The sequence below is a fragment of the Hyperolius riggenbachi genome, chromosome 10 (assembly GCF_040937935.1).
Source record: "Hyperolius riggenbachi isolate aHypRig1 chromosome 10, aHypRig1.pri, whole genome shotgun sequence".
Lineage (NCBI taxonomy): Eukaryota > Metazoa > Chordata > Amphibia > Anura > Hyperoliidae > Hyperolius > Hyperolius riggenbachi.
The window spans coordinates 33230742-33255602 of NC_090655.1; the positions used below are offsets into that span (position 1 = coordinate 33230742).

Consider the following 24861-nt stretch of genomic DNA (forward strand, 5'->3'; position numbering starts at 1 on the left):
GCTTCAATGCGGCGTGGCATGGAGGCAATCAGCCTGTGGCACTGCTCAGGTGATATGGAGGCCCAGGATGCTTCGATAGCGGCCTTAAGCTCATCCAGAGTGTTGGGTCTTGCGTCTCAACTTTCTCTTCACAATATCCCACACATTCTCTATGGGGTTCAGGTCAGGCGAGTTGGCAGGCCAATTGAGCACAGTAATACCATGGTCAGTAAACCATTTACCAGTGGTTTTGGCACTGTGAGCAGGTGCCAGGTCGTGCTGAAAAATGAAATCTTCATCTCCATAAAGCTTTTCAGCAGATGGAAGCATGAACCCACTTTTGAACCAGAAACAGCGGCAGAAGCGCCTGACCTGGGCTACAGAGAAGCAGCACTGGACTGTTGCTCAGTGGTCCAAAGTACTTTTTTCGGATGAAAGCAACTTTTACATGTCATTCAGAAATCAAGGTGCCAGAGTCTGGAGGAAGACTGGGGAGAGGGAAATGCCAAAATGCCTGAAGTCCAGTGACAAGTACCCACAGTCAGTGATGGTCTGGGGTGCCATGTCAGCTGCTGGTGTTGGTCCACTGTGTTTTATCAAGGGCAGGGTCAATGCAGCTAGCTATCAGGAGATTTTGGAGCACTTCATGCTTTCATCTGCTGAAACGCTTTATGGAGATTACGATTTCATTTTTCAGCACGACCTGGCACCTGCTCACAGTGCCAAAACCACTGGTAAATGGTTTACTGACCATGGTATTACTGTGCTCAATTGGCCTGCCAACTCTCCTGACCTGAACCCCATAAAGAATCTGTGGGATATTGTGAAGAGAAAGTTGAGAGATGCAAAACCCAACACTCTGGATGAGCTTAAGGCCGCTATCGAAGCATCCTGGGCCTCCATAACACCTGAGCAGTGCCACAGGCTGATTGCCTCCATGCCACGCCGCACTGAAGCAGTCATTTCTGCAAAAGGTTTCCCGACCAAGTATTGAGTGCATAACTGAACATAATTATTTGAAGGTTGACTTTTTTTTGTTTTAAAAACACTTTTCTTTTATTGGTTGGATGAAATATGCTAATTTTTTGAGATAGGAAATTTGGGTTTTCATGAGCTGTATGCCAAAATCATCAATATTAAAACAATAAAAGGCTTGAACTACTTCAGTTGTGTGTATTTGAATCTAAAATATATGAAAGTCTAATGTTTATCAGTACATTACAGAAAATAATGAACTTTATCACGATATGCTAATTTTTTGAGAAGATCCTGTATATTGTGCTTTTCTCCAGGTGGACTCAAGGCGCTAGAGCTGCAGGACACGCTCTATAGGCAGTAGCAGTGTTAGGGAGACTTGCCTAAGGTCTCCTACTGAATAGGTGCTGGCTTACTGAACAAGCAGAGCAGAGATCTGAACCCTGGTCTCCTGTGTAGGAGGCAGAGCCCTTAACCATTACACTATCCAGCCACTGCGGATGTAGGATTAGATAATGCACACTTGCTATGAGGGTGACTTGCACCAGTTGGGGTTAGTCCTACATTGAACAATGCTTTAACAGAGTCTACCTTGGCAGTGGTGGGTGGGCTTACAATCCTACTGGCCAAGACATTATACTTTTGGCCAACTGGATTAATCAAAGGACTCTACCTAGAAAGAATACATTAGTATTCTATCCCCTCTTTCCCTCAAAACCCCAGGGACGGATCAAGACCAAGTTGCGCCTGGGGCAAGGTCAGGTTTTGGCGCCTAAAGGTCAGGTTTTGGCGCCTAAACTGCCATTCATTTTGCCGCTTTTTTAAGAATTCAACAAACTGCTCCTGGGGCAAGATACCCGCTCGCCCCCCCTAGATCCGTCCCTGCCAAACCCTTATCAACCCTACCCCCCCCCCCCCCCCATCAAATCCCCAGCAACTAAATAGCCCTCATTTTCTCCACCCAGGCAGGCACAAACCCCTCAACACACAGAGGTGGTGTCACACAGGTGTTTTTATTTATGCGTTTGTACACACATTCCTGCTAGCGCGCTTGTGTTGAGTTTTATTTGTACTCACTTAACCCCCATTTCTCCCCAGCACCCTAAATTAGCCCTATCTCCTTCCTGTCCACCCCCAGCATCCTCACTCTATATCATGACCCTCAATTAGCCCCTCTCTGCCTTAATTAACATGCTAGACTTCAAGTTGAAAAAAAAGATGTGCAAGAAATAACAGGTTCCTCTCACACAAGCACTTACTGGAGAAATGGAGGCGATCCCCACCAGTGTGTAGATAGAAGGTCTCAGGCGGGTTGATGAGGTTTTGTGACAATTCTGCATAATGGCCCATAGTTGGACATCCACCAGGAGGGCAGGGGAAGCAGGCACCCTGGAGGAGAGAAGCACCAGTTACTGCCAAATAGATCCACGTTGAGCCTGCATAACAACGTTGGCTCCCAGCTGTGAGTGTCACCATAACTAGGCATTTAAGACAGGAGTTATTATTATGATGTATTAAATCTATTGGAATCTGATGTGTCTTCAACAGGTTACCTCACTACCTCTCCCTCAGACAGGCTCACAGTGTAATGCCCCTACCACTGTCTAGGGACAATAATTTGGGGGAAGATAATGTTTGTTCTAGTAGCTTTTTGGATTACCAGAGGAAACCAGAGCAGGGGCATAACAACCTGATGGGGCCACCCTGCCCTTCCTACATTCAGACTACCCCCTTTACTCCCATGCCCAATGGGGAAGAGGAGGCCAGACTTCTTTCCTACACTAGGGCCCCTCTTCTAGGCTCCCATGGCTCTGCCACCCAGGCCTACAGATAAGCACAGCAGCAGTGAAGGGACTTACCTCTTCCCCCATCGGGTCTCTCTGGCACTCCCACCACTAGGTGTCACTGTCCTCTCTGCTCTCTGCATTCCTCCCAGTCTAAATTTCACTGCGCATCAGGGGTGCTGCTAATGTTTTTGTGGCTCCAAGCAGCACATAATTTGGTTCATGTATTAGCCCCAGCCCACTGTAGTTAGACTGATGTCCTCTCCCTTGCCCCCCTCCCCCCAGCCTAGTATAGATAGTCGTATCCCCCTCCCAGCCCAGTGTAGGTAGTCATTTATCCCTGCCCCTCCACAGACCAGTATAGGTAGTCAGAAGTCCCCACCCCTCCACAGCCCAGTGTAGGTAGTCATTTGTCCCTGCCCCTCCACAGACCAGTATAGGTAGTCAGAAGTCCCCACCCCTCCACAGCCCAGTATAGGTTGGTACAGAGATTGATTAAGATGTAACAGGGCTCTAGGCAAGGTAGTAGATTTGGCAACCTCTTGTAGATCTTTTTGGTAAGCTGAAATGGAGAGAGGTCAAAGCAGGTGGGCCCCTTTGACACCTGCTAGGCCCCAGGCACCTGCCTAGGTTACTTGGTGGATGATCCTGCACTGGGTTGTTAGATGCCGCTCTCCCCCCCCCCCCCCCCCCAGTCCAGTGTAAGTAGTCAGATGTCATAGCAGCCCAGTATGGAAGGCATAGGCCCCTGCAGATGGTGAAGCCCCAATCCCCTGCGTGGGTCGCTTGTACCCTACCGTCGGCCCTGCTGCACGTTGCAGAAACAGAAGGAGGCAGACAGAAGTGTAAACATGTGTGATGATGATATTTGTATCCATACTCTCTGGAAGCATCTCAGCAGCATTCATTTCCCACTTTCCCATTACTTACATCTTTGAACAATTGGTAGTTGGCACAAGGATATCCGAGGAAGCCTGAGGGCTTTCTGACACTCTCTATGTAGTACAGGGGGGCTCGGAGATGGCTACACCCCACTGATTCTGCCAGGGCTGTGGAGACAAGGTGCAGAAACACATCGGGGTCAGAGAAGGACACAGCACAAGATTCTGCCCACTACAGGGTGGACAATTCCCAAACTGACAGCACATGCTTGAAATGGCATTTATACACAGAATAAATTCTTTGTAACAGCCAATTCAAATCCTGCAATAAATATGCAGTGTGGCTACTTCCTGCTTTCATGGAAACAGACATAATGTTCATGTTATGGATAGAAAAATGGCACAACAGTCCATTCCCTGTTTACACAGCACAGTAAAAATGAGACTTTTGTCATCTGTGTGTTGACCATTCACAGAGGTGTGTAGATCCAGCATGCCCATACCTCTGTGCTTACCTTAGGTAGATTTGCCTTGGCTCAGGTATCCTTTAACCCTTTAGCAGCAATTTACTCAGAGGCTTGCAAGTGTTCCACTATTTTAGCAAAATTTGTATTTCTTATTTGTTACATTTCCCTGCTTCTAATTAGTACTGCCATAATGTGTATTTATGGTCACTTGTCACCAGAGGCAAGACAATAACGAATTCTTCTGCTTTTAGTTTCCACATTTTCTGCTAGTAGAGAGGGATCAAAGCATTATGAGAATTTACAGCACAACGAGTTCTGCCGACTGAGGTTAAAAATATCAGGCTAGTAGAAACAAAAAACACAGGGACGCCAGGAGCCCACTTTCGTGTATTATCGTACAACAGGTTGGTCTGAAAATAGGTATTCAATGTTATACTCACAAACAGGGCCGGGCCGAGGCATAGGCTGGAGAGGCTCCAGCCTCAGGGCGCAGTGTAGGAGGGGGCGCAGAATTCATTCAGCTGTCATTCCTAATTGTGTTTGAAGCAGAAAGAAATAAGAAAAGGGGATACATGGCAGTGACTGCAAGCCATATAACTAGATATTAAGGTGTTGGGGAGGTTGTGGGCCCTGTGGCCCTCTTAGTCTAATAGCAATCAGTGTGTGACGGCTGGGGTGGGAGGGATGGAGGGGCACACTTTGGTGTCTCAGCCTTGGGTGCTGGAGGACCTTGTCCCGGCTCTGCTCACAAACGTGGGTTGCTTTTGACGGCAACCACTAGACTGTGCGTGTGGAGAAATACTGTCTCCACTCGGCCTTATCGGGCGCAGCTCCGGAAATAAAACTCAGCCCTATAGCTAAAGGGGTGAGTACCCTACTAGGTAGGGTTAAAATTGGTAATAGACACTCTTGGAGGCGCCCTTTGGATTTGTGTATGTCCAAATTTATAGTAATAGTAAACGGTAAGAAGAAGAATTTCTTACCTGGTAAGAAGACTCGTAGATCGATTAAAAGTTTTTGACAGTTTATTTATACTTACAAGTATAAATAAATTGTCAAAAACTTTTAATCGATCTACGAGTCTTCTTACCAGGTAAGAAATTCTTCTTCTTACCGTTTACTATTACTATAAATTTGGACATACACAATTCCAAAGGGCGCCTCCAAGAGTGTCTATTACCGAGGTTAAAAATAGTGCACTAATCTCAAACGAGATATGGGTTAAAGCACCTGAATTGGACCAAAAAAGTAGATTTTTACTAACCTGGGCCTTCTTCCAGCCCTCTGTAGTCTTTCAAGTTCCTCAATGTCCTTCGGGCCCCCCTCCGAAAGATCTGAGACTGGAACTCCACCCGTGGACTCCTGCGCATGGATAGTCCAGTCTGCACCCTTTCTGTCGTAAGTAGTATTCTGCGCCTGCGCGGTACAATTACTTTTTGAGAGACGTGCATGCGCAGAACGCTCCTGGAGACGGGAGTACGACCAATTAGGCACACTGACAGTACCCCGCAAGCACAGTAGCCCGTCACTGGAGTTCTACTTGCAGATCCTTTTGAGGGCAGAATGACACAATGGACAGTACCCAGAGGACACTGAGGGACCTGAAAGACTAGGCAGGAGGCTGGAAGAAGCCCCAGGTCCGCATAAGTATAAATTCTGTTCCGAGTTTGGATAATCATCCTTAGTACTTGTCAGAAGAGGTTAGGTTGGAGTGACACCATACTGAGGACAGAGAGAGGCCTATGCATCCGGGTTATGTTCTGGCTGTGTTTTAACTTCAACACTTGGATTTGCTTGGAGCTTATACCTGACTTGAAGCAAAGCTACCTAAGATAAAAAAAAGATCGGTGTTAATGCTGGATCCATATACCTCTGTGTGTTCCTCTCTGTGTTCACTCTCACTCCCAAAATGACAACCAGGGGAGGGGCATGTCACGTGATCGGGACCTGGAGGTATGGAAACACAAAGCGTGCAGCTGCTGGGAAGAACTAAAGGAACCGGACGCATCGCTGGAGCAGGTAAATATTACACTGCTCTCCTGCGCTACTCTGCAATGTGGAGAAAGGATGGGGAGAGGGGGTGTTTGGCTATAGTGCGTGTGTGCGTGCATGTTTTACCAGCTAGGTAACTAAAGGGGGTCCCCAACTACTAGCCTTCGCTTCTTCCAATACAGGGTTCTACTTCGGTTCAGGTGTTTCTAAGGCTACACTTTGTTATGGGCGTGAAGATCATGATGGCCACACTTGTTTTTTGACCTTTGTGAGACGGGCTCTAAAGCTATGAAGGGCATCCAGGGGAGACAAAGGAAGGGGAGTGAACATTGGACGGGGCCTATCAAAGTTTTGTTGGGGGGCCACATGAGTTGTAGTTACACCCCTGAGCCACACAAGGGGGTTTGGATCTTGGATCCCTAGCACGAATCTCCATGGTAATTTCGCTATGGGGTCCTGTGGGTTGATGCTGCACCCCACCTCAAATTTACAATGTTTCAACCAGAAACACTGGGCCAGATTTATCAAGAGTGTCTGAGACAAAATGCTGGTAGGTTTGCAGAACTCCATGCAGAACTGTCTGAGGCACCTTAAGAAGCCACTAGATGGTGTTGTTTCCTTCCTAAACTGTTCTAAGTTAGGAGGAGCTAGAACTACTGTCCCCAGTGTGCTCCTCTGGATGGGAGGGCAGTGTGATGTTCTTTTACTGCTTACAGTGATGCACATTTGAGGGCCACATGAGATGGCAAGGAGGACCGAATTTAACCCACAGACCTTATGTTTGACACCTTAGCTTTAACCTTTAGCTGACTTTGTCACGCCGATGGGTGTGACCGCGGTGGCAGGCCCAGGATCGGCGTAAAGTCCTGGAGTGGGGATTTGCAGGAGATTGCATGCGCCAATACGCGCGCATCTCCACTTGGATGACAGAGCTCCGCTTTCAGTCTCCCAGCGGCAATCGCCGTTAGTAGACTGTTAGACGGCCGTCTATTTACATAGTACAGCGCTGCGATCTACGGCACCACTGTACTGGGGACAGTCGTGTGATCCCAAAATGCCCCAGTGGATCCCAGCCCTAAGGCCTCTTGCACACTGCATGCATTTCCGATTCCGCGTTTTAATCGTTTTTTTTTTATTAATCTTTACTGCATGCTGCGTTTTTTGATCCGTTTTTCTGTTGAATGTATTCAGGGAAAATCGGAATTCAAAATCGGAATCGGAAACAGAATCGGAGTCAGAATCAGAAAACAGATTTGCAGTGTGCAAGGAGCCTTACAGTGGATTGGACTGAAATTTCCCCCTTAAGATAAGGAGCATGGCTTGGATAACTTTGTGAACATTGCTAACACTATAAAAGCAGCGAGTGACACCTCGTCCTTACTCAGTGTATTGTCGGAGAGGAAGGCGAGCTTGCTGGGACATCCGGTCATGTGTTCTCCACCGTTGGGGTAAAAATCAAAGTGCCCCGTGGGCTTTATGGTGCCAAGACCTGATGTGTAGAGGGACAAACAAAGGCCATAAGAAAGTGGAGTCACAACAGAAGAATATTACTACTCTATGCTGTGATGTCTTCCAGTCTTACCAAATAATGCCTCTGTGTCTGTGTGAATAATATCAACAAAGTCGGCATCAGAAGCATCGAGGTGAATTATTTCTGGAGTGCCTTCAAAGTACGGCCGAGACGGGTCCAGACCTGAGACAGACATTAAAATGCATCTCTAATCAAAGTCAGGAGGTGGTATAGCTTTCAGTATGGCTAAGGAGTAATGCAATAGCTATATATATAATATACTATCACAAGATAAGGGCAGACATCTCCCATGCTATGATCTCTGATACCAAACATGCATAGCTGCTTAAAGAGCAAGTAAGAAGCCCCTCTCCCAGCCTCCCTTCTGTGGATAGTATATGCTTTACGCATAAACCCTTGTAGCAACTGTATGAGCCTAAACTGAAGAAATGAGGATCCTTTCAAGGGTGTAATTACATGGAGGCCCCCTCCCCTCCCACCACAGAGATCTGTCGGCCCCAACATCTATGCATCCAAGGGGATGGGGGGTCAGCTTGGGTGCTGCACAGTCCTGTGTGTATGCAGCAGCAAAGCGTTATAGGTTACTTGCTCCCAACGGCAATACAGGTCCTCTAAATCCCCTTTAGCGGTCAAGTACCATGCAGCCAGCCAATCACTATGCAGCTTCCATCCCTGTCACATGACATGGGCCAGAAGCTGCATAGTAATTGGCTGAATGCTCGGCACTTTTACGAAGAGGTGTGAAAAGGACCTGTATCTCTGATGCTGCTCTGCATACACACAAAAGCGGGCCTCCCAAGCAGATATTTGACTTTTTTTATTCATGATTTATTCAAAATCATTTGTACCAACCCTGTGCAAAGGCTATCAGCACTTCAGCGAAGGCTGACTTGTGCTGACACCTGCTTGTACAGCGTTATATTCAAGAATTCCTCACCAGTCACAAGCTGGGGAGCTCCTGATGGCATCGGAGTGACCATCCACTGAATGACGGTATCCCTGCAGTCACAGGTTATAGCTAGGGAGTGTCATGTGAATGAGATGTTAATGAGTTAATGAATCTGGCTTTTATGCAAATTTCATGCAAATTATATGCATGCAACTTGAAACAGGACCTGTCAAAATCCCCAGGAAGTGCTTCATTGGCCCATTTCCAAGCTGCATATTATTTGCATGAAATGTGCATATATAGAAAGGGATTAGTAGCATCTCATTGACAATATCTAGTTGCTGCCCAGTGAGGAAATGGGTCTGTGTCCAGACATGTCACATACGCATAGATTGCCACCCGATGTGGCTAAATGGTCAAGCCCTCTCTGATTGGAATCTGAAAAGAAAGTATCACTCCTACCACACACGGCATAACTGATTTTCAATAGACTTCTTTTCAAGGGGCATATATCTGCATACAGAATTTTGCATAATATTACATTGTCTCCAAATTATTTGCATCTCATTGATCATCCCTATGAATGGAAAAACTGACGTGTGTGTGGCCCTCTTTATAACCTGCAGGCTAGAGGTCCCTCAGACCTCAAATCTAGGCATGGTCAATGAAATGCAAATTACAAAAAATGTAATATTATGCAAAATTCTGTGTGCAGATATATGTGCCTTGAAAATGGGCCAATCAATGTATACCTTGTTGGGACTTGATTGATCCCTTTTCTAGCCAAATAAATTTGCATTTAACATGTGCATAATCCTGCATCAACTCAGAATAGTTTGCATCTCATTGACCATCTCCTTTCTAATCCAGGTGTTGGAAGAAAAATAAAGCCAAGATAAAAAAAAAAAAAATCATCACTAGTTATATTTTTTTCCCCACAAATCAATTTTTAGTACTGACTAAACTTAAAGAGAATCTGCAATTAAGAAAAACACCTCTGGGGGATACTTACCTCGGGAGGGGGAAACATCTGGATCCTAACAAGGCTTTTCCCCCTCCCGGCAATCCAGCACTGCAGCCCCCAGAGCCGCGGCGAGGTAAATTTGTACCTACCACGGTCCTGCACAGGTGCACTAGCGGCTCTCCGCTCAGGTTAAGGTGGAAATAGTCGAATTGCGTCTGCGCAGTAGAGCGGATGCGATCAGAGCCACTAGTGCACCTGTGCAGGATTGCGGAGAGGTAAATAAATCAGCGCTTGTCAAGCTTGTCGGGGGAGGTTTCGGGGAAGCCACAGGGGAGGGGGGAGCCTCATTGGAACCCTGAGGCTTCCCCTCCCCAGGTAAGTATCCCCCAGAGGTCTTTTTTTTTAATACAGGTTCTCTTTAAGAATAAATACAACAAGCAGCAATTTTTCATCAGGCCCATAGTGAGATAAACATAGGTACACATAGTACTAGTTCTGATGAGAAATTCCATCAGAAGTATGCTATCTATGCAAATGATACGGTCAAACAGAAAGTCAAATATAGCTCTGATGCCCTGAAAACTGAGCAGAAAGTAAAACACTCTTATCCGAAATATCTAAAATAATGCAGATAAGGTTTTAGTGCTGAAAAGTTCAAAGGGTCATCACTTCTGTTTGTTTTGCAGCTGAGTGAAGTTGATTTAACATAAGACTATTATGGCTGCTGTTTAAAATTCAGTCATAGCCTTCCTGGCGGTAAACCTGACCTGAGCTCGGGGTAGGAAATATTGGCTGCAAGCGGTAAGCCCGAGCTCAGGTCGGGGTAAAGAATTCCCTGCTCTCTAGGAGTCCCGAGCACGATCGGTGCTGTACAGCGGGACTCCAGCCTCTGTCCCTGGCTGTGTATATATATATATATATATATATATATATATATATATATATATATATATATATATATATATATATATATATATATATATATATATATATATATGTATATATACTATAGGAAGATGTTTTGAATGTATTCATTAACAAAATGCAGACAGATAGTGCAAAACAATTACCGTACATATATTGAAGAGAAACTGTAGTCAAAATAAAATAATGAATAAGATTGCTTGTTTTTTTTTTGTTTTTTTTTAAATATTTATTTCATATATACTATATATATATATATATATATATATATATATATATATATATATATATATATATATATATATATATATATATATATATATATATATATATACAGGATCGTCTCAAAAAATTAGCATATTGTGATAAAGTTCATTCTTTTTTGTAATGTACTGATAAACATTAGACTTTCATATATTTTAGATTCAAATACACACAACTGAAGTAGTTCAAGCCTTTTATTGTTTTAATATTGATGATTTTGGCATACAGTTTTATGAAAACCCAAATTTCCTATCTCAAAAAATTAGCATGTTTCATCCGACCAATAAAAGAAAAGTGTTTTTAAAACAAAAAAAAGTCAACCTTCAAATAATTATGTTCAGTTATGCACTCAATACTTGGTCGGGAATCCTTTTGCAGAAATGACTGCTTCAATGCGGCGTGGCATGGAGGCAATCAGCCTGTGGCACTGCTCAGGTGTTATGGAGGCCCAGGATGCTTCGATAGCGGCCTTAAGCTCATCCAGAGTGTTGGGTCTTGCGTCTCTAAACTTTCTCTTCACAATATTCCACAGATTCTCTATGGGGTTCAGGTCAGGAGAGTTGGCAGGCCAATTGAGCACAGTAATACCATGGTCAGTAAACCATTTACCAGTGGTTTTGGCACTGTGAGCAGGTGCCAGGACGTGCTGAAAAATGAAATCTTCATCTCCATAAAGCTTTTCAGCAGATGGAAGCATGAAGTGCTCCAAAATCTCCTGATAGCTGGCTGCATTGACCCTGCCCTTGATAAAACACAGTGGACCAACACCAGCAGCTGACATGGCACCCCAGACCATCACTGACTGTGGGTACTTGACACTGGACTTCAGGCATTTTGGCATTTCCCTCTCCCCAGTCTTCCTCCAGACTCTGGCACCTTGATTTTCGAATGACATGTAAAAGTTGCTTTCATCCGAAAAAAGTACTTTGGACCACTGAGCAACAGTCCAGTGCTGCTTCTCTGTAGCCCAAATCAGGCGCTTCTGCCGCTGTTTCTGGTTCAAAAGTGGGTTCATGCTTCCATCTGCTGAAAAGCTTTATGGAGATGAAGATTTCATTTTTCAGCACAACCTGGCACCTGCTCACAGTGCCAAAACCACTGGTAAATGGTTTACTGACCATGGTATTACTGTGCTCAATTGGCCTGCCAACTCTCCTGACCTGGACCCCATAGAGAATCTGTGAGATATTGTGAAGAGAAAGTTGAGAGACGCAAGACCCAACACTCTGGATGAGCTTAAGGCCGCTATCGAAGCATCCTGGGCCTCCATAACACCTGAGCAGTGCCACAGGCTGATTGCCTCCATGCCACGCCGCATTGAAGCAGTCATTTCTACAAAAGGATTCCCGACCAAGTATTGAGTGCATAACTGAACATAATTATTTGAAGGTTGACTTTTTTTGATTTAAAAATACTTTTCTTTTATTGGTCGGATGAAATATGCTAAATTTTTGAGATCGGAATTTTGGGTTTTCATGAGCTATATGCCAAAATCATCAATAATAAAACAATACAAGGTTTGAACTACTTCAGTTGTGTGTATTTGAATCTAAAATATATGAAAGTCTAATGTTTATCAGTACATTACAGAAAATAATGAACTTTATCACAATATGCTAATTTTTTGAGAAGATCCTGTATATATATATATATATATATATATATATATATATATATATATATATATATATATATATATATATAAATATAAATATATATATATATATATATATATATATATATAATGTCTAATTACTCCTTATTTGTCTCTAATCACAAGTTGTAATTTGACCTCTCCCTTTTGTCACCTGACTGCCGTGGCAGGGATGGCAGTTAACCTCACTTGAATGCACAGGATGACAATATAGCCATTTGTTTCCCAACTGTTTCTGAGCTACCGTAAGTGCTTCTGCCTTACTGTTACCGATTTTTGCCTGGATTTTGACTACTCTCCACCCGCCTTAAGGTGGCCACACACGATACAATAAAATGATCCGATTTTACAGTAATTCAATAAAAACGATCGTATCTCTCAAAAAAATCAAAAGCTTTTTTTTCATTCGACTGAAAAATCCGATCGGATTTCCGGTTTTTTTTCGATTTAAATCGATCCGGAATGCCAGATATGTCTCTTCAATTTCTACTAAAGATTGTATGGTGTGTGTTGAATTGTTAATTTATTAATATACACACCCTAGCAATTTTCTCTGAGTTTCCAATCATTTTTTATCATAATTGAGGAAAAAATTGAACATAGGTGTGTGGTACATTGGTCATATTTTTGAAATGTTACAATCAGTCAGAAAAATTTATTGCAATTCTTAAATTGAACAGATATTAAAAAAATTGTATGGTGTGTGGCCACCTTTATTTGTACAGTTTTACAATTTTTCTTAAAGTTTATTCATCATCTTAATTAATTAAAAAAAATTGTGTTCTAGTCTTGTATTTATATGCAGAATGTCCACCACGCTTTCATTCTGACATATTTTGGTGAGTTATTACTTAAGAATTGGATCCCTAAAATTTTTGAAAAAAAAATGTACTGCTTTTGACTCAGAATTCCAGACAAAAATTCACTGCTAAATTAAGCGCTTAAACAGAAAATAACAAGACTACTTTCTATGTTATTACTGTCCTACTTACTATTATTACTACACATACAATTCATTAGAGCCCATCTCTAAGGGCTCTTTCACACTACAGGCAGCGGTGAAAGGCTAAAACGCTGCGTTTTGGCTGCAGGCGTTTTGAAGGCGTTTTGAAGGCGTTTTAACGCCTCTACATTACAGTCAATTGTAATGAGAAACGCCGCGGTAGGCCCAGAAAAAGCGCCTGGGAGCGTTGAAACGCAACGCTCCAAAACGCAGCGTTTAGTGTGAATGGTAAAATGAAAGTCTATGGACTTTCTTTTACCTAGGAAAACGCCAACTTCGGCCGTGGCGTTAAAACGCCGAAAAAGCCCTCTGGTGTGAAAGGGCCCTAAGCAGCACAGGTCTACAAACACAACCTAACAGCTTAGTTATAACAAGGTGAGGAAAACCAACTAGTGGCTCATGTACAAAGTACTAATGTATCATAAACATTTTTAAAAATAGATTACAAAGAGTTAGTGGTGAACTTACCCCTATAAAACACTAGACCAAAATAGGTCCAAATTATATTAACTCACAGCTAAACGTTATGTGGAGGAGAGTCCACTTCCTCAGGGTAAAAAATAAATTCATAAAAAGTGTACTAATCTATAAAAGCAAGATGATCAAAGTAATTATCAAGTATGGTTAATATTTACCTGGCTATTTTGCAATCATGGATCTGCAGTTTGGAGTTTGGACCTATTGTGGTCTAGTGTTATAGCCACCAACTTATGATCACTTGGCACCTCCTACATGGGTCAATAGCAGCTAGTCACATATAGAATGGGCTTCGCTTGCCTGTGATTCTCCCGATTCCATCGACAGTCTTCCCGGCCTCTCCACCGATGTGAGCCCCCAGACTGTGCCCAATGAGATGTAGGTTCTGTGGGGGATATCCCAGCTCCTCCTGGGGACAGATAGACATATACACATGACACATAACAGATATTCCTGTGCTGCTAGCAGATCTCATCACCGACATGAAACGGCAAGACAAACATTCTGCAGATGGAAAGAACTGCTCAGATTAGAATAATTTTGACTTGACCAAAAACCTGACAGATCTGTCAGATTTTCATTACCTACTATAAGTGATAACAACATGGGGGGGGGGGGGGGGGGGAAGTAATTTATGGTGCATTTTACCCTGGGACAAATGTACATTTATATGTGTTTTTATTTTTTCAAGATAGATGCCCTATAACCACTTGACCACTGAGGAGTTTTTACCCCTTTAGGACCAGAGCAATTTTCACCTGTCAGTGCTCCTCCCATTCTTTCGCCAATAACTTAATCACTACTAATCACAACAAAATGATCTGTATCTTCTTTTTTTTCGCCACCAATTAGGCTTTCTTTGGGAGGTATATTATGCTAAGAATTATTTTATTCTAAATGCATTTTTATTGGAATAATAAGAAACAAATTGAAAAAAATTATTATTTCTCAGTTTTTGGCCATTATAGTGTTAAAATAAAACGTTCTACTGTGGATAAAAGCCACACATTTTATTTGCCCACTTCTCCTGGTTATTGGAATATCTACAATATTTTATTTGGAAATAAAGGTGCATTTTTTTCAGTTTTGCTTTCATCACTAATTACAAGCCAGTAAATTACAAATTAACAGTAATACACTCTTCTGATATAAATAAATTGATTTATGTCAAGAGATAAATGTTTAAAAGGTTCAGTCCCTAAGGTAACTGCTTATGTATTTTTTTAATGTCATCCCCCCCCCCCTCCCCCCCCATAAACAATAAAAAAAAGTCTGGGTACTATGGGAGGGTGTGGGAGCTAAATAGTTAATTATAAAAGTCAGTGTTGGGATTTTTATTAAATAAAGGTGTTTTTTGGTGTAGTTTACTATTTATTTAGTCATTATTTTCGATTTCACATACGCAAGGACGTGAACCGGAAGTAATGTGTGGCAGTGTAACAGGAAGGTACAATGAATGTAGGCATCTCATAGACGCCAGTGTTCATTGAATCGGGGACTTAGATTAACTGCTTTCCCATTCATTAATCTCTCCACTAATAGTGCTGCTCGGATACCCCTTTTCAAAATCCGAATTGATTTGGATATGGATACCCAGATATCCGGATCCAAATCGGATATCCGAATCCGAACTTTTTGATATCAGAATAGAATCGGATATCCGAACCAATATCCGAGATATCCGCCTGTATTCGGATATCCGAATAGAAAACCGAAAGTGGCCTTTAAATTGCTTCTAAAATGTTTTTTAGGGTAAATGAGGCATGTAGCATCATGTTTTGGAAGGAAAACAATAATTATGTGGGGACTTAAAGAGACTCTGAAGTCTAAAAAAAAACGTCTTTTTGTTTAACAAATATGTTTAATATCTTAGCCCTAACTAAACCGCCGCATTCCCGCCGCTGTACACTATCTAAATCTCCCCAAACTCCCCGGGGGGCAATTCGGGCAGCGCTTCCATGAGAGGCAGAGCTATGAGAAAGTCGTGGATTTTGCAGGGGAGAGGGAGGGCGAGTTTGGGGGATTTAGATAGTGTACAGCAGCGGGAATGCGACGGTTTAGTTATGGCTAATATGTTAAACACATATGTTACATAAAAAGATGTTTTTTTGAGACTTCAGTGTCTCTTTAAACCCCCCCCCCCCCCCCAAAAAAATGGCTGTAAATTAACATCAGGATTAGGTTCCAGACAGCGGTCGTGCAGCCCACATCGTGTCCAAAGTCCAACCGCACTGATGGGACAAGACAGTTTTCAGGCCGGACACCTCCAAAAAATTACGCAGCAATTGTGTTTTGGGTTAAATATAGGTGGCATCAGTGGCCTGTGGCACCCTGGCGGTGGGAGCTGCACAGGCAGAAGGAGCAGGGCAATGCAGCAGGTGTAACGTGTGCCAGGAGCATGCCGGACGTGGCACGTGTACGTGGCATGTGTACTTGGCACGTGTACGTGGCACGTAGCGTTGGTGGTACCACAGTTGTAAAAAAATTGTGAACCAGACGGCTTAGTTAGTAATAGTTAATCAGGAGGAGCCAGTGGTGGTGGTAAAGGGTGGTAAGGCAGGTATAGTGATTCCCAGCCACTTCATGCCCACCTCTTGCCAACAACAGGGAAAAACTCGCCCACCAGGGTCTGGCGGCGGTTTTTCCTTGCGCGGAAAGTGATGGAGGGAGCAGAGGAGGCCACTGAGGACTGGCCGCCTGAACAGGCCTCAGTGTCGGCAGGAGTGGCAGAGGGGGTTCTGGTGCTCCGAGTCCGACCACTACCAGCGCCAGCTTGCTTCAGCCACATGATGTGGGGTACTTGTACTTTATTAAAATCGGTGTTGGACTTTAAAGCAAATCAGCACATAGTGACAGACAGCAGAGGAGAAGACACTAGTGCACACTAACTGTCACACTGACACTGCTCAGCACAGCAGTTCTGTAGTAAGCTAACACAGTAGTACTACTCTAACAACTAACTAGCACTGACTGCAGTACTACTAACTACACAAAACACAGTAATCCTATTCCCTAACCTATACTGCAGCTAAGGCTAATACCGTGTTTCCCCGAAAATAAGACACTGTCTTATATTAATTTTTCTCCCAAAAGATGTGCTAGGGCTTATTTTCAGGGAGGGCTTATAAACCTGAGGGGTAACACTACTCTATGTGCTCCCTGTATTCAGATGTGCCCCCCTGTAGTCAGATGTGCCCCCCTGTAGTCAGATGTGTCCCCAACGGCAGCCCCCAGCATGTTCCATTTTCCCCCGGTCCCCAGTGGCACCCCAAGCCATTAAAGCTATTCCTTCCCTCCCTCCCTCTGCAGAGTGGCGAGCGGAGCACGGAGCATTACCGACAAAGAGGGAAAACTCACCGCCTTCCGTCGTGCCAGCGTTACCATCTCTCCTCAGCGGCGCCCGGCATCCTCTCCTTGACAACGGCGGCTCGTCATGTGACGCATGCACGTCCAGGCATGTCATGTGACGCGTCGGGACGTGTGTACGTCACATGACAAGAGCCGCCGTTGTCAAGGAGAGGAACCTGGGCGCAGCTGAGGAGAGATGGTAACGCTGGCACGTCGGAAGGCGGTGAGTTTTCCCTCTTTGTCGGTAATGCTCCGCGCTCCACGCTCTGCTTGCCACTCTGCAGAGGGAGGGAGGGAGCGAGCGACTGACCAACTAGGTCTTATTTTCAGAGGATGGCTTATATTTCAAGCTCGCTTGAAATATAAGCTAGGTCTTATTTTCAGAGGATGCATTATTTTCGGGGAAAGACGGTAGCAGGCCAGCAGCTGGCCTGGTCTGTGCACAGCACACACACAGACACAGGACCTAAAGCAGCTGCTGCAGCAGGCCTGCAGCACACACTGACTGTCACTGAATGAAATCAAGCTAGCTACCTAATAAACAATAGGGTAGTGATAGTGAAGGTGTTAATCACTGAACAGCTTTAGGTTTATCACTGTATACAGCACTTGCTAGGCCAGAAGCACTGGAGCATGTCTCTCAGTGAGCAGTCACAAGCAAGGACGAGATTTCTTATCATGGCACCCCTCCTTAATATACAGGGGGGGCTGGCCAGGGTTCCCTTCTGTGATTGGGTACTATGGCTTAGGTTGAGAGCCCTCTGATTGGCTCAATGAGGTCAGGAGGGGCTGGCCAGGGTTCCCTTCTGTGATTGGTTGCTAGGGCTTCTGCTGGGAGCCCTCTGATTGGCTCATTGACATCATGGACGTCATCTCCATAGCTACGGATATCCAAATTCCTATCCGGATACCGATGCGAACCCGGATACCACATTCCGGATTTGGCCAGGTATCCGGAATCCGAATCCGAGGTCGGATAGTGGAAAAAGTACGGATTATCAGGGTAGTTCGGATATCCGGAATCTGGATCACTAATGGGCGGCAATGGCAGTTGCCCGCCAATATAGACTTATTTTCACGGCCCTGGTGCTTCAATTGAAATTTTGCCGGGCCGTGATTATACTGCACAAGATGCAGTAACTAGTTAAAGTTCCTTTATGATATGAGATGAAAGAACTTTTGCCAAAGTATATAAACACTCCTATGTTTCTGTCACTTACATTGGGCAATAAAAATCTGATAGATCTGACTGGTTATTGACTAGTCCATCTCCTCATGGGGTATCTCAATATTTCCTTTATTTATTTATTTTTTTACAAAAACACAACCTGGAAAGGATATATAACAAAGATGTTGGCCAGCCTCCCTACACCTTTGCACACTATTTTGGCAGTTGGACTGAGTCACTGCCATTCAGGAAGTGCTTTTGAAAATAAAGAAATCCATGACGGAAGGAACACACTAGGCAGAATCGCATATGCGGTTTCCACTATGTGCTATGGAAAACGTATATGCGATTCTGCCTAGTGTGTTCTTACTGTGAGGATCCCCCTGGAGTAGATGGACTAGTTTAAAACCTGTCAGATTTTTCCAACCTATTTTAAACAGCGACATGGCAAATAATAAATTGATAGTGCATTTTATCCTGGAACAAATTTGCTTTTTATGCATTCAGAACGTCTGAAATGAAGGTCATTAATTTTAATTTGATGATGAGGACTTCTTCCTTACCTGAAGTTTCTTTATGAAATAGGCGATCTCAGCGCCCACGACCCGCACATTGCTGGCGGCCTGGGGGTACATCCATAAACTCGCGCATCCATTACGCCAGTCCACACCGATGGCATTGACGTCTTCCACTCGCAGAATCTCCTACGGAGTACATGATGATTCTGGAACTGGATTCTTGTCACATGAGCTTACATTCAATGTATTTTTTGTGGTGAATGAAAACTTCCTCCCTCCCCCATTCTACTCCAAATAATGGACCTTGATCTGCAGGTTTTCAGCCTATCAAAAAGGTGACCATGCACGATCTAACAAAAATGTTTGAATGTCACTTTTTTTTTCTTCTAAAAACCATCGATGATATAGAAAACATGAATGTAATTTTTTTCAGTTCGAAAAAAAAAAAATATCACATTTCCTGCATATTTTTACCTTTTTTTTTAAATATCGGACAATGTGGAAAACTCTGAATGATTGCTAGAAAAAATTTAATCGCTTCCTCCTGCAGCATAAACCCGTCTGAGTCCCACGCTGTCCTCCCGCGGTCTGCCATTCAGCCGCGATCAGCCCCGGTAATTGGCTCAGTCGGGTCCAGTCTGAGTCTTCTCCGCATGCAATTCGCCTACAGGCCTAATAGATCCGCAGACGATGCCGTGAACATGTGTATGCATTATGTACTACAGCATCTAGACATCCTCAATCACAAGAAAATTTATGCGTGCTCAACACCAAGCTTAACCCTTTCAAGTCTAGCTGTGCAAATCTGGCTAAAATGGCTTACCATGAGACATGCTCACGCAGAAATGCATCTGCTTTCGCATGCCAAACTTTGCAGGGTCAAAAACCAATACCGCGAAGCGGTTGCCCTGCGGGAATTAGTTCATGCTATACAGCACTATCCAGGAGCGCCTCGGGGAGGCTTCCCATTGCCCCCATACAACCGGGGGGGCTGCGGGGCCCCAGGCTCTCTCACTGCCTAGGGACCACAGCGACACCCTGGAGGAGGAGGCTGGGTAGCGCAGATGACCCCCCCAAGCGTGGCCGGCGCCGGGGGGGGCATCCGCACCCATCTCCCAAAAATTTAAAAACAGGCACTTACCTCAACGTCCATTGCGTTCTGCTGCTGCGCATCGACTCGGGGCACTGCATGGGAAAGGAGTGACGCATGGGTCACCCCGAGCTGTGGGGCTCAGGGCTGGCTCACACACATCACTCCAGAAGGGGGGGGGGAGGACAGGCACAGACAGCCCACTACTAGAGCAAGCCATCCACCACCTGCCTCCAAAGGTCAGAATGCAAATATGCTCAATCACAAGAAAATGTATGCGTGCTCTACACCAAGCTTAACCCTTTCAAGTCTAGCTGTGCAAATCTGGCTAAAATGGCTTACCATGAGACATGCTCACGCAGAAATGCATCTGCTTTCGCATGCCAAACTTTGCAGGGTCAAAAACCAATACCGAGAAGCGATTGCCCTGCGGGAATTAGTTCATGCTATACAGCACTATCCAGGAGCGCCTAGGGGAGGCTTCCCATTGCCCCCATACAACCGGGGGGGCTGCGGGGCCCCAGGCTCTCTCACTGCCTAGGGACCACAGCGACACCCCGGAGGAGGAGGCTGGGTAGCGCAGACGACCCCCCCAAGCGTGGCCGGCGCCGGGGGGCCATCCGCACCCATCTCCCAAAAATTTAAAAACAGGCACTTACCTCAACGTCCATTGCGTTCTGCTGCTGCGCAATGACTCTAGCTGCGCAAAGCATCTAGACATCCCAGGAACCTACACCAGGATTTTATTTATAGATTTCAGCTCTGCATTTAATACCATATTTCCATCACGGCTGCACAGCAAGCTCTCCCAGCTACACATACCTGAATCCATCTGCAAATGGATAACCGATTTCTTAACCGACAGAAGACAGCGTGTTAGACTTGGTAAACTCACATCAAGCTCTCTGACAGTCAGTACTGGTGCACCCCAGGGCTGTGTGCTTTCCCCACTGCTGTACTCACTTTACACCAATGACTGCATCTCCACAGATCCATCTGTTAAGGTTTTGAAGTTTGCAGACGACACAACAGTAGTTGGTCTCATACAAAACGGGGACGAGTCTGCATACAGGCATGTGGTGGGACAGCTTTCCTCCTGGTGCAGCAGCAACAACTTGGAACTAAATGCTCTCAAAACTATGGAGATGATAATAGACTTTAGGAGATCTCCCCCATGCACCTCCCCTTAACCATAAATGGATCCACAATAACCCAGGTAGAGTCATTCAAGTTTCTTGGGTCCACGATCTCAAACGACCTTAAATGGGACAACAACACTGGCACTATTGTCAAGAAAGCGCAACAGAGGATGTACCAACTACGGCAGCTGAAAAAGTTTGGCCTACCTCAAAATCTAATGGTGCAGTTCTACACTGCAATCATCGAACACACCATAACATCATCTATGACTGTATGGTTCGGCTCCTGCTCAGCATTAGAAAAGGTGAGGCTGCAGCGCATCATCCGAACAGCGGAAAGGATAATTGGCTGTAGCTTACCTTCCCTGCAGGATCTTTACGCTAGCAGGTGCAGAAAGAGAGCAACCAAAATTGGCTGTGACCCCTCTTACCCAGCTCTCTCCATCTTCCAGCGCATGCCTTCAGGAGTAAGATTCCGGTCAATCGCTACCAAAACCACTAGACACAGGAACAGCTTTCTTCCTCAAGCGGTAGCCATACTTAATGCTGAACCACGTTAGAGCTGCTAGGACTTGACAGTAATCAGCACAGAACTGTAAATGAACAATTCTCACATTGCTTACTGTCACTATACTTGCATAATGTCCTTGACTTGTAATGTACACACTGTCTGTCCTTGTATTGCTTTTGTTTGTGTTTGTTAAGCAACTGCCAAGACAAATTCCTTGTAGGTGCAAACTTACTGTAACGATCGGTGTCAGCACACAGAGAGAATCTGATTATTGGTGATCTGCAGTATCAGCAAGAATACAGATAAATACCTGATTATTGATGATCTGCAGAATCACCAATAATCCAAGTATAACTAACCTCTGGACACCAATATAGTGTGAGTGTTTGGTGCAACAGTAATGACTTTGAGTGGGACCACCCGAGGAGCAGGTGGTCCTTGGCAGTATGGAAAATACCTCCCTCTGGGAAGTGCAAAAACCTTCCAGCAGCTTGAGACATCCAAAGGGGTGGAGCCCCAGGCTGGATAGCAGGAAGGACCTGTGGCTGAGTGACACCTGGAAGGTGGGTGTCACAAGCAGGTCTGGAGACTAATCTCTCAATGGAGAGGGATAGCTCTCAAGGTCGGGCAAGCCAGGTCGGCAACACACGGGCAGATAAGGCACAGAGACAGAAGGCCGACTCGGCAACCAAGGACAGGCAGGGTTGGCAACAGGTAATCAGATATGCGTAGGTACCGAATCAGAAAGCAGAGGGATAGTCAGAAATGCAATAGGTCATAACAGATATCAAACAATGCCTAGTCTTGGGTGTGAGGTCCGTGGTCTCAACACCCTGGAACTAGTCTGAAGTATAATATGATGGTACACAATATCCCTAGTCTTGGGTGTGAGGTCCGTGGTCTCGACACCCTGGAACTAGTCTGAAGTATAACACAACGATAACACAGAATCCCTAGTCTTGGATGTGAGGTCCGTGGTCTCAACACCCTGGAACTAGTCAGAAGTATAACACAAAGATAACACAGAAGTAATCTGGCTCAGTGTGAATTCCCAGGTCCTCCTGGTTCTAACACACTGGGATTTGACTATGGTCTGAGTGCTTTCACGTAAGTGTTCACAACGGCAGATAACCTGAGACTGACCAGCAATAATACATATAGAGCGGCGCTCCCCGGCGCCACCCACTGTTGATCAGCCAATGGCCACTTGCTCTGCGATCAGCTGACCAACCTGGTCAGCTGATCCCTCCTCATTTGCCATAAAGGTTCTGCCTCTCAGCGCGCACACGCGTATTCCTCAACATGTGTGAACTAACAGACCCAGCCACACCAGACGCACGCTGCTGCGTGCAAACCGCCGCGCTGGATGCAGAATCAGCCGCCTTGCTGCCAGTACACGCGGCGGCTTTTCCGGGATCTATTACACTTACTTGGCGAAAATAAATTGATTCTGATTGATTCTGATTCTGATGCGCAGACTTCCTGCACGTGCCCAGTAGACCCGGACTGATGTAACTAAGCCAGTTTTCGTGGCTGAACAGCAGACCGCGGGAGGACAGCGTGGGACTCAGACAGGTTTATGCTGTAGGAGTAAGCTGCAGGTGAGTATGAAATCTTTATTTTTTTACAGCTCTGGTACACTTTCAGTCTATGGCTCACCTGGGTGAGATTCGACACCCAGTTATTCTCCACTGTGTCCCCCATCCCGTGTATGACCATAACCGTCCTTCGCTGTGTGCTGAATGAAGACTCCATGATGCTCTCAATGTTCTTTGCATCGATCTCCTAATAGAAAACAAAATCGAAATAGTAATTCATGTTAAAGTGACACAGAAGCGAAAACTTATGAGATAATAAATTGTACGTGTAGTAGGGCTAATGAATAGAGCATCAGTAGCAAAGAAAAGGATCTCATCTTTTAATTTTTAGTTATATAGTTTTTTTTCCAATCACATTGTATCATTCTGTCATATATGCAATTTACAAAACACACTCTGGGGTTGATTCAATAAGCAGCTCAGTTTAATGACAGCAGCACATGTTATAATCCCCTGTGCATGCTATGCAGCCATAGCATGCGCAGTTAAATTACGCTGGGTTCAGATAGTTTAACCATTTGTGCTGCCTGGACGTGAATCCTCACGTCCAGGCGGCTGCTGTGCACTTCGGCGCACGCCCCCGTGCCGCCCCCCCCGGTAGCCTGGAGATCAATGAATGGGAACATGGTTCCCGTTCATTGATCTAAGTCCCCAGTCTTTCTGAGAAAAAAAAAACTAAAGTTTTCCGTCCTCTTAGTACTTCCTGGAAGAGAGTTCTCGTTTCCAGAACGAAAAAAAAAATATCTCACTGTGGCCATCTTGTGGCCAAATAGTAAAACTACATCTACATACATATTTTAATAAAATAAACCTACATTATTAAATTTAAAATTAACTGTTTAACTCCCACACCAAAAATTACCCAAATAAAATTTTTAATGGAAAAAAAATATATGCAAAAACAAACAAACATAAATAGTTACCTAAGGGTCTGAACTTTTTAAATATGCATGTGAAGAGGGTCTATTACAAACATTTTTTAAATTATGAGCTTGTAAATGGTGATGGACGCAAAACTGAAAAAAATGCATCTTTATTTCCAAATAAAATATTGGCGCCATACATTGTGATAGGGACATAATTTAAAGAGACTCTGAAGCGACTTTAAAAACAGCTTTTTAGCTTATATTCTACATGGGCATGTTTGCCCCTGATAAAATGCCGATATCCCGCAGCTGAACGAGGGGTGTTTACCCCAAATTCCCCCCTGCAAAATCCACAACCAACTTGGTCGTAGATTTTGCTGCTCATGGAGGCAGAGCTTTCGGCTGTAGCTCTGCCTCCATACGCGTCTATCAGCGGCTGATCTCCGCCTATCCCCTGCCCCTTTCAGTGAAGGAAGACTGAGAGGGGCGGGGGAGAGGCGGTGATTAGCGCTGATAGACGCGCATGGAGGCAGGGCTATAGCCATTAGCTCTGCCTCAACAAGAAGCGCTCCCCGGGCACCACGGAGGGGATTTGGGGGGTAAAGACCCCTCGTTCTGCCGCGGGATAGCGGCGATTTAGCTGGGGCAAACATGCCCGTGTAGAATATAAGCTAAAAAGCTGTTTTTAAAGTTGCTTCAGACGCTCTTTAAATGGTGTAATAACTGAGACAAATGGGCAAATAAAATACATAGGTTTTAATTATGGTAGCATGTATTATTCTAAAGCTGCAATGACTGAAAACTGAGAAATATTGATTTTTTTCTATATTTATCTTAAT

At 44.6% G+C, this 24861-nt stretch overlaps 1 protein-coding gene across 8 annotated transcripts in view; it reads right to left on the reverse strand.

The window, feature by feature from the left end:
* LOC137536250 (pancreatic lipase-related protein 2-like) overlaps positions 1 to 24861 on the reverse strand; it is an 89795-nt gene that overhangs the window by 18720 nt on the left and 46214 nt on the right. For all 8 annotated transcript variants that reach the window (XM_068258380.1, XM_068258379.1, XM_068258374.1 and 5 more), the window contains 7 exons: positions 23218 to 23343; positions 18864 to 19004; positions 14085 to 14193; positions 7661 to 7771; positions 7460 to 7567; positions 3669 to 3787; positions 2214 to 2343 (listed from right to left, as the gene is read on the reverse strand). In XM_068258380.1, coding sequence (XP_068114481.1) covers positions 2214 to 2343; positions 3669 to 3787; positions 7460 to 7567; positions 7661 to 7771; positions 14085 to 14193; positions 18864 to 19004; positions 23218 to 23343 — 844 coding nt within the window. The remainder of the gene's footprint in view (positions 1 to 2213; positions 2344 to 3668; positions 3788 to 7459; positions 7568 to 7660; positions 7772 to 14084; positions 14194 to 18863; positions 19005 to 23217; positions 23344 to 24861) is intronic.